Below are 10796 nucleotides of genomic sequence, written 5' to 3' on the forward strand. Positions count from 1 at the left end.
CCCGAGCCTCGAGCACCCGAGCTTTTTAGTTCTCGCTCATCACTATTAATTACATCTCTATTGTTATCAGATAAAGAGAGAGGACAGATGCAAATAGTTGGACTACATCTTGATAGAGACAATATAATAGGTTGCATGCACTCAGCTACCATTAATTGAATTGTTTCTTTTAACACCATGTCCTTGCAATTGTAGATCTGTATCAGAACCGTACAATTCCAAACATTTTAAGGATTTAATATGAATACATAAGAATAGGGTTTAATTAAATCAAGAAAATAAAACTTACATTCAGAGTTCGGAGCAACTACAAGAAGCTTGTGTATACAAATAGAATGAATCCACCCAACATTCATCACGGAAGGAAAATATAATCTCCTCGAGTATATTGAAGAAACAATCAAACATAGCAAAACTGTTCTTGTTGACAAGTTCAAATAGACATGTATCGTGGACGCCTTGTACTATACATATTATTGTTGTATTACTGCAGAAACTTACCTAAGAAAGCCCAAAACTTTGCTAAGAGGAAAATGATTTGTCAAGGAAATTTGGAAAGTGTGGAGACCCGTGATAAATGTTATAGGAGTGATCTCATCTTTCCCGTGATGCAAATGTTAATGTGTATTTATATGATTCCTGTAAAGACAACAGTAGAGAATCTGAGAAGCTGCAAAATGAAGAACCTGGTTGTTTTTCTTTATGTGATCTTTGCTCTTGTCGTCTCAGGTAAGACCGGTGCAGTCATTTCTCAGCACATACATGAAGAATTCTTAGAAATAAAAGGGTTGCATATTAGGTATTTGCACAAATGGGAAAATAATTGTTGCCAAAACTAGATCTCTATTAATTGTGTCCTAAAATATTACATGAATACACATTTTCCATGTCCATTTGTGTATTCATATAGACTCTTCATACCAGTACTGGTTTCATATAGACTAATCTCTTATCTGAAATGGCTTTATGGAGTCAATTTTAGAGATGGTTCTAAATGATAGATTACCATAAATTGAGAATAGTATTTAAAGTATATTCCTAAATTCATTTTAGTCAACAAATCATTGGACTAAACATATAAAATATTGTCATAATTTATGCATTTTACTCAACTATATAGTCTCATCATACTATGCAACAACCTCATTGGGGCTAAATAACAAAATATTCTATCTGCATGTCTTTGGAATGTCGGAAAAAACTAGAGTATGTAGGGAAAACTCATGCAAACATGGGGAAAACATAAAAACTCCTTGGAGATGTTGTACTTGGTGGGATTTCAATCCAGTTGTGTTCAACTACCCCCAAAAAAGCCTTTTTGACTTATGAATTGAAGTGGTTTGTAGTCATTATAGGATCATGGTTGCAGAGTTGGCAATGACCAAAGTCTGGGTGTGATTGGTTACGAATTTGGAAAACATGATTTTAATAACAATCAATGCTTTTACCATTTTTCCTTAATTCCACATTCTCACTCTCAAGAAATTCTGGAAACGAAGGGATTCATCCTGCACTGCCAGCAGACAAGAAGAACAAAGGGTTAAATCCTGAAATGTGATCTATTTGTTGACGCGTTTCGATAGACTCCTTCATCAGATAAATCACCAGTCTGATTCCATGCACATTTTAAATAGACAAGAAATTAATTTCTTTTTATACGTAACCCCAACGTTCCTTTTTTCTATCCAAGATACACAAGGATAATAAAACCCTGGCTGACCCATCATCTCAGATATAGGTTTTCTTACATTCAACCTAGTATCATGCATTGATAATATCATTAACAACAAGAGGAGCCCACATGAACCCCCAAAAAATCGAGTTAAACATAGGATAAAATGAAATTATATTTTATTGGAAATTACAATTAAAAATGTTACAACATTAAAATAGGAGGATGATACAGAAAAAGACTTGAGGGACCCACTTCATTTCAGTACACAAAATACTGCTATAAATTATATATTAATGCCCATAATAACCTTCCGAAGAACCAGTGTGAAATGTACATTGGGGTGGAGGGACCTGCATCATCATCGTATGTTATAGAGGTAATATTTATGCACCCCTATTAAGGGATTCTAAAGGCCACGTCACACTAAGCAACATCGCTAGCAACATCGCTGCTAAGTAACAACTTTTGTGACGTAGCAGCGATGTTGCTAGCAATGTTGCTGTGTGTGACATCCAGCAACAACCTGATCCCTGCTGTGAGGTCGCTGGTTGTTGCTGAATGTCCTGGACCATTTTTTAGTTGTTGCTCTCCCACTGTGAAGCACACATCGCTGTGTGTGACAGCGACAGAGCAACAAATAAATGTGCAGGCAGCAGGGAGCCGGCTTTTGCGGACGCTGGTAACCACGGTAAACATCGGGTAACCAAGAAGCCCTTACCTTGGTTACCCGATATTTACCTTCGTTACCAGCGTCCGCCGCTCTAACGCTGTCAGTGCCTGCTCTCTGCACACGTAGCCACAGTACACATCGGGTAATTAACCCGATGTGTACTGTGGCTAGGAGTGCAGGGAACAGGGAGCTGGCACTGGCAGTGTGAGAGCGACGGATGCTGGTAACGAAGGTAAATATCGGGTAACCAAGGTAAGGGCTTCTTGGTTACCCGATACTTACCGTGGTTACCAGCGTTCGCAGAAGCCGGCTCCTGCTGCCTGCACACGTAGCAGAGTACACATCGGGTAATTAACCCGATGTGTACTGTGGCTAGGTGTGCAGGGAGCCAGCGCTAAGCGGTGTGCGCTGGTAACCAAGGTAAATATCGGGTTGGTTACCCGATATTTACCTTAGTTACCAAGCACAGCATGCTTCCATGCGGCGCTGCTGGCTGGAGGCTGGTCACTGGTTGCTGGTGAGATCTTCCTGTGTGACAGCTTACCAGCAACCCATGTAGCGATCCTCCAGCGATCCCTGCCAGGTCAGGTTGCTGGTGGGATCGCTGGAGCATTGCTTAGTGTGACATCTCACCAGCGACCTCCTAGCAACTTACCAGCAACCTCCTACCAACTTACCAGCAATCCCTATCAGGTTGTATTATTGTTGGGATCGCTGGTAAGTTGTTTAGTGTGACTGGGCCATAACAGAAGCAGGCTCATTTATATTGTTGTTTTTGTGCACGGACGCATTATCACAGCTATCAGAGCCAAAGCAGTTTATATTTCCCTATATTGAAGTTTGGTTGTCATCTAGTGGTGCAACATTATTATAACATCTTGTAGTATCTTTTTATTTATTAGACTTATCTAGTGCCTCTATAATACATTAACAAATATAGTATTTATAGATGCCTACTTGCGTTTTATGAAGTATCTTGCTACATAAATTATTTTAGTTTTTGGATAATTAATTTATTATATTTATGGGCATATTTAATCATATATTTGTATAGTGTTTATGTGGGCATTATTATAACATTTATAGTAGTATTTTGTGTACTGAGTTGAAGTCCCTCAAATCTTTTCATGTATCATCCTATTTAATGTTGGAACTTTTTTTAATTATAATTTCAAATAAAATATAATTTTATTTTATCCTATGTTTAACTCCATTTTTGGAGTTATTAAGTCTATTCCTGCAGGTTTTTTATTTTTTTTGGGGGGGATATCAACCTATTATGACAACAATTTGATATTATTGATACTGTTATGCATGTTCCTGTACTAGATCTGTTCAGTTACCTCAGAGACTCAACACAATTAACTTGTCTGGTTTAGGAAATTCCATGGAGTGATCTCTATTTGTTTCTTACCATGGATGTGTATTCCCTTTACTCAAATATACCATACCTCATGAACTGGGTCTAATCTGTTTTAAGCACATTCTCACTATGATTACAAGATATCTGAGGATCAAAAGAATTTTATACTTTCATGCCTGTTCTTTATTCTTAAGAATATTTATTTTACTTTTTTAGAGGACATCTACCATCAGAAACTTCACACTACGATGGACTTGAAAATAGTACCAACATATGAAAATTTAATTATTATTAATTATAATTAATTATTATGACTATTTTTTAATCATTTTTCATCTGAAACAACCCTTTTTAAGAAACACATTGTTAGCTACCTCAGATACATAGATGACCTGTTTTTTAATTTTAGATAATTCAGCCCACAACATCCAGACTGTCATTTCTTGGATTCAATCTGATAATTGAGGTCTGATCTTCACTCTCATTATTAATATTTAGAGCATTGATTTTCTTGACCTGACTTTCTTTTAGCGTGATTACTGAATTCTTACTAAAACATTTTCCATATATGTTGACACTAATGGCTATGTGCACTACAGAAGTGGTTACTACGCCAAGTGGCCATTAAAAATTCCTCACAAAGGATACAAAAGAATGGGAAAAAAATTATACTCCTTGATTTTGATTTTATAGCATAATGGGAGATTTTACCTTCCACATTCTCTGAACACAACTATCCTAACAAACGTAACAAACCTTCAAAGCTATGAAAAATTTGGAACAATCTACACTGATTAGTCCAATAATTCACAGTAAGTTTTAATCTATTTTTTTTACTACTTTTAGGTCAGATAACATGATCTTTCAAAAAATATTATGGGAGCATTAGTCTATATTACTAAAAGATCCTATACTAAGTAAGATTTTATCGAAAAACCCATGGATTTGAAACAGAAGAGCTCCTACGGTTAGAAATATTCTAGCACCCAGCAGACTGAAACTAAAAAAGGTCAAATAATCTCAAGTAAACAGTCTCTTACGTGATAGACCTAAATACTTATGCTTTGCATCATTTTGTCATAGGAGAACACATTTCCAATTTTCCATTGACAATAAAGAAATCGTTTCCATCCAAAGCTTTTAAACTCCTTTATCAGCAATTGGAAAGATGAAAAGTGCAGTGAGATTAAGAACATACAAGCAATAAAATAAACCACACCATCATAACAGACATCTCAGTTAAAAGAGTAAAAAATAAAAAATACTGTATGAATTTTTTAATTTCGGCACTTAGTCGCGGTCTTTCACAGTTTTTCTACCTATTTGCAGTTGACATTGGGTATTTTGTAGGTCTTCCACAATGTACTATGCAGTGAAGGTAAAATGTTGCACATTTTTTTCTTTTTCCTTATTAATGTAATATTTTACTACAAACCGTGTTCATTTTAGTAAACACCTACCTGCCTGCACTTCAATAATAAAGGCTATACTGTGTTGCACATTAATTCCATTCAACAAATTCCGGTTACTTGCCCAAACGGTAGAAAATCCCTTGATAAGAAAGAGGTATCTTCGATATATAAGCTAAGTACACTACAATCTTAAAGTCTGAATGAAATAACAGAACAATTTTATTTAATAATATATATATATATATATATATATATATATATATATATACATGTATATATATATGTGTAAATATATATATATATATATATATATATATATATATATATATACATATGCATATACATATATATATATATATATATAATAAAGTATTAGGAAAAATAAATTAAATTAATAAAGGGATTAAAATAAGTTAAAATGTATTTGTTTTTATATATATATATATATATATATATATGTAAACAAATACATTTTAACTTATTTTAATCCCTTTATTAATTTAATTTACATTTCTTAATATTTTATTTGTTGATTTTTTTTATTATCCCTAATAAAATATTATGTTTAAAAAAATTGAAAAAAAGAAAAAAAAAGTGACTGTCCTAATGAAGGAGTCTGGCAATTCTGAAATGTGTTCGTAAGTAAATCACATTCCAATAATGATGCCTTTGTTCTTCTTGTCCACTGGCAGCATAGAATCACAACCCCTTCCTTTCCAGCATTTCTTGTCTTACCAAGTAGGAGGGTCTGCAGCAGCCTTTCCAAGCCATTTAGCATTTGTGTCTCACAAAACCACAACAGGCGAGCACCTATCTTGCTTTTAGCTTTTATTATCTTTGATAAGACCCTATTGCATTCCTGGTCTCTCCAATTTTGCATATTAACTTTTTGAGTCTCCCAATATAATCTCTGAATTGTTATCTTTATTTTCCAGTTCTGTCCTATGAATGTTATTATGTCTTCTCTCCCAACTCCACAACAAGTAAAGAGTCAAAGATTGATTGTATTGGAGCTCGATGCATGACCGCCTCTCAATACGCTTACAACCGTGAGTACAAATCTATTCTTCCTATTAACAAAGTTTCACTTTGCCAATCTCAGGTCTGATTTGTGATTTCTATTTACTTCTTTATAGATGGAGATAATTTTAGATCGTTATTTAAAAATTGTGCCAATGAAAGTTTGTGTGGAAGCAAAGGCTCGTTAGCAGTGGAAAATCTGATGTTTCGGTTTTTTGTCCGCTGCTGCAATGGAAGTTTATGCAACACTGGAAAATATGAACGTAAGTTTCACAATGGTATTAGTTATAAGGAATACATGACTGATGAGTAGTGATGGGTGGATCCGAACTATAAAAGTCTCGATCCTCGTGGTTTCAAATTTACCTTAGTGCCAGCCACGGGATTACGGATCTGGCAAGTTGGGAAATAAAAAAAAGAAAGAAAAAATAAAGAAAATAATATTGAAACAAGTGCTTCATACTTACCGAGTCTCCGGTGCGGCTGAACACTGGTCACGTGGCTGCTCATTCACTTCTGGAGCCATTTAGTAGCATCATGCATATGCACTGCTTTCTCCACCCACTGATGTCTGTGATTGGTGGCAATCAAAAGCGCCACCAGCCTGTGTGAAAGCGTCTGCCTGCAATCAATCATAGGCGCTGTCTGTGGGTCTATGTCATACAGTAAAAATAAATAAATAAAATATTTGGTGTAAGGTCGCCATAATATGATACCCAGCAAAAATAATGCATACAGCTAAAGGCTGCAGCCCCCAGCTGTGTGCTTATCTTCGTTGTACCGCATGCGATTTTTAAAATAAATAAATAAATAAATAAAAACCCGAGCCTACAGTCCCCTCAATTTTGATATGCAGCTAAGATAAAGCCCAACCCGTGCTTTTTGGGTCACCCCAGCCTAAAAATAGCAGCCGCCTGTCTCATCCATCAGATGCGATAGTCCTGGAACTTTACTTCATTCTTGCTGATTGCCTTTGTGCAGTGGCAATTGGGCAGTAAGTAGTTAATAACAGCACACAGCTGCCACTAAGCCCTACATTAGCAATAAGGAGGGTCCATGAGACCCTACCATTATTAATCTGTAAGCAAAAGTAAATAAACAGAAAAATCAAAAAAATCTTTTATTTGAAATAAAATACAAACACCCTTTTTCACCTCAATCCACACAAGGTCCCATGATGATTCCAGCTCTGCTACATATCTGAAGTCACAGAATGCGATCATTGAACATAATCACCCTCTGCAGACTTCTAGCAGAGACACCCAATCCACGGCTTCTGGCAGAAGTGCATCATTACCGCATGCAGTTTTTATGGGGTTTTTTAGCGAGTAGGTGTAGATTGGGTGCATGATTATAATGTAAAAAAAGGCTTTGACACCATTCTAGTGCAATTTTCTGCCAGGAGCTACAAATTTGATGCTTAAATGTCTGCACAGGATTTCAAAACCAAATTTACACCTCCTGGCAGAAAAACGTTTTTTGTTTTTTTTTTCTTTTTGCATTTTTGGGCCAAGAGATGCAAATTTACTAATGAAATTTTACCCCATATTCATGCACCCAATCTATACCTCCTGGCAAAAAAAATGCATCAAGTTTAATAGGGTCACCTGAGGTCCTCTGAGGTCAGGTTACCTGCGGTCATAGGTGAAGGATTGCAGGAATCTCCAGCTGTGACCAAAAATAACCTGAGTGATGTCACCGCTCATCGCTGCAGCTCATTTGTGTGGATTACGTCAGACCTGCAGGGGGTTTTAGGGTCAATAGTGTAGTGAAAGAGGGTGTTTTAATGTATTTTGTTTCAAATAAAGGATTTTTTCAGTGTTTGTGTTTATTTACTTTCACTTACATATTCGTAATGAGGGTTCTAAAGACCCTACACATTACTAATTTAGGGCTTAGTGGCTGCTGTGAGCTGTTATTAACCCCTTATTACGCCAATTTTCACCACACAAGGGCAATCAGGATGAGCGGGGTGAAGTGCTTGGATTGTTGCACCTAATGGATGCCTGAGAATCCCAGCCCCCAGCTGTCCGGTTTTATCATTAGTGATAAATCATTATTAATACAACTGTTACCAAACCCTGAAAATGACGATCAATGCTGTTTAACCTGGGGATTCAAACAGAATATAATCAAATGTGGATGTCATCTGAGAATAGGACATCATGTGACCAGGAGCAATATCCACAGAAGGGTTGTTTAAAAAAAATAGAAATATTTTAATTTAGCCAAGGTGAAATTTTAGTAATATTTTTAGCATTGTATCCTTTGTATTAATCAAAATTTCAAAATATATCAGAATAATTCTGTGTATGTCCAGTTCCTGAAGAAGATCCAACTCCAAATGGTGTAAAATGTCCATCTGCCTACTGTATGGGCAATTTGGAGGAATGTAAGACTGAAAAAGAGATAAACTGCACTGGATCCATGGACCGATGCTTTGATTTTAGAACAGAAGGAAAATATCCAGGTGAGCAATGTATATTTCTTACTGACTGCAAAAACTGTAGGAAAAACATAAATTGCGTATCCCAAAATCATACTTTGCTCTAATGCCGCTAGGAAAAAATTAAATACTTGAACAGGAGGTTCTTGGTTAAACATTCTGATCAGACTGTATGAAGCCACTGCGATGTCACGCGAACATCTGAGCGGGTCCCTAATCTATGCCTTGATGGTGCGGCACCATGCACCAACCACGGTTACAGCAGTGATGAACTAGCAGGGTAGGTGACCTGGTGCGTCACACAACACCATGCTACAAGGTAAAGCCCCCTGGCTCCAGTGACCCCCACCGCTCACTGACACAGAACCACCACAACAATGGTCTCCACACAGGACCAGCACACCATAAAAGGAGTCGTACACTCCCCTTCCACAAGATCCCAGTGTGTAAACTGAAAGCAAGAAAGGCAGATGCCCTCTTTGCTGTCTCCTACTAATTAAAAATGCCTGTGCCAAATGGGATAAGTGCTAATTCAAGTAAAAAACAGAGGGGGCAGACAGTTCCGTATGCAAAAACTGTAAACATCCTATCCCATGGTGTTGTGAGGCACCAGGTCACCTGCCCTGCTGGTGCATTTTTGCTACTGCAGTGGTAGTTGGAACATGGCACCACATCTTTAAGGCATAGATTATGGAATCACTCAGAAGTTCATCGTTATGTAGCAGTGGCATCATACAGTCTGATCAGAATATTAAATCAGAAACCTCATGTTCTAGTTTTTAATTTTTGCCTAACGGCTTTAGATCAAAGTATGATTTTGGGATGTGTGATTCACGTCTTTTTCTTCAGGTGTGATAATTATTACTGAATATATACATTTGTGTAATAAAATGTGTTGTTTCTTCAAATTAATATAAATTTAAAAAAATAAATAAAGCATCATCACATATAAACTTAACAAAAAATGTCTTACTGTTACGTTCTGTGCACACGTGATAATCTGGAGCCTTTTAGGTCACAACATTTATAATTTGGGCATCAGATATTTTACCAATTGATGTCTTCTGATTTTGTGTCTACAGGAGAGCCAACAAAGAATTATTCGGTCAAAGGTTGTGTTAATTCTGATGCCTGCAGATACAACTTTAACAGCGCCCTTGGGGTTGCGGAAAACATAAAGTTTTTGAGATGTTAAAGATTATGTCATAATCCAGGAGTCGTCAATGAACAAATGAATGAATATATCAGAAACCTTTAATTTTCATGATTTTTATAATCTGTCTTTAAGGGATTTTATGAAATAAATTAACTATCCTTAGATTATGAAATATTAGGTCAGTGGAGGTCCAAAATTAGCTCCAGCTATTAGCAACTGAATGTAGACACTATGGTGTGAGGAACATCAAAACTTCGTACTCTCTTTGGTGGACACTGCGTCATCCTGCAGATCAGCTCTTGTTCTCTTGAACAGGAGCGTATCCTCAATACATTCCATTATGACCACTACACAGGTTACAGAATACGGTGTGCCCCTCAACACAATGTATACATCCACCCGCCAGTCAAGGTGCTAACAGTGGAACAGTTAGAGGACCTAGTGTTGGACCACCACCGATCTACTATTGTTATAGTGTGGCCAACTCCATAAATTACAAATCAAAGAGGGATACAATGTATAATACCTTCTGCTGAGACACGTAAATTATTTCTTGTTCTTTTAGTTAAGAGTTGTATCTTCTATGAGAAATCGCTTGAGTACAAAACTTTAATTAAGATGTGATTATTTGAAGACTCCAATAAATACTTACTAAGCAATGTGTTACTTCTGGATGACTTCATGTTTAATTATAACTAAGGACGAGATTGCATGGACAAAAAGTAACTTTTATAATAATATATTTTAAATATTTTTATGAATTTGATTTTTTTCCCCTACAATAAACTTCTAACTTTGGCTATAGATTCACACTAGGTTGACAGTGACACTACTGTTGTGTAAAGATTCTATCTAAGCAGTCATTTCATTATCATAAACTTATCCAGGAGTATGAAAATTTTTTACATCAACAAGGACTTCAAGGCTAGAATAACTGAAATACACTATATGTTCCCCAGCAAAAGTAATTTCTACACTATTTCCGGTTGCAGCATGGACCCAATGACATAGACCCAATGACTCGATGCAGCAGGCCAATCACAGGAATGCCAGA

At 36.4% G+C, this 10796-nt stretch overlaps 1 protein-coding gene across 1 annotated transcript; it reads left to right on the forward strand.

Annotated features, from left to right (window-relative positions):
* The first annotated feature begins 640 nt into the window (after positions 1–640).
* Positions 641–10405, forward strand: LOC142256176 (phospholipase A2 inhibitor 31 kDa subunit-like). The gene is made up of 5 exons (XM_075327729.1): positions 641–729; positions 6056–6169; positions 6257–6403; positions 8461–8610; positions 9669–10405. The coding sequence occupies exons 1-5, from the start codon at positions 678–680 to the stop codon at positions 9779–9781; spliced, it is 576 nt and encodes a 191-aa protein (XP_075183844.1). The 5' UTR covers positions 641–677; the 3' UTR covers positions 9782–10405.
* Positions 10406–10796: the final 391 nt, after the last annotated feature.

The sequence above is a fragment of the Anomaloglossus baeobatrachus genome, chromosome 11 (genome assembly GCF_048569485.1).
Source record: "Anomaloglossus baeobatrachus isolate aAnoBae1 chromosome 11, aAnoBae1.hap1, whole genome shotgun sequence".
Lineage (NCBI taxonomy): Eukaryota > Metazoa > Chordata > Amphibia > Anura > Aromobatidae > Anomaloglossus > Anomaloglossus baeobatrachus.

Excerpts from the sequence above, each read along its gene's own strand:
- LOC142256176 (XM_075327729.1), top strand. The coding sequence starts at position 678 with ATGAAGAACCTGGTTGTTTTTCTTTATGTGATCTTTGCTCTTGTCGTC. Across the intron at positions 6,404-8,460 it reads CAACACTGGAAAATATGAAC|TTCCTGAAGAAGATCCAACT; the intron begins GTAAGTTTCACA and ends GTGTATGTCCAG. Across the intron at positions 8,611-9,668 it reads AACAGAAGGAAAATATCCAG|GAGAGCCAACAAAGAATTAT; the intron begins GTGAGCAATGTA and ends TTGTGTCTACAG.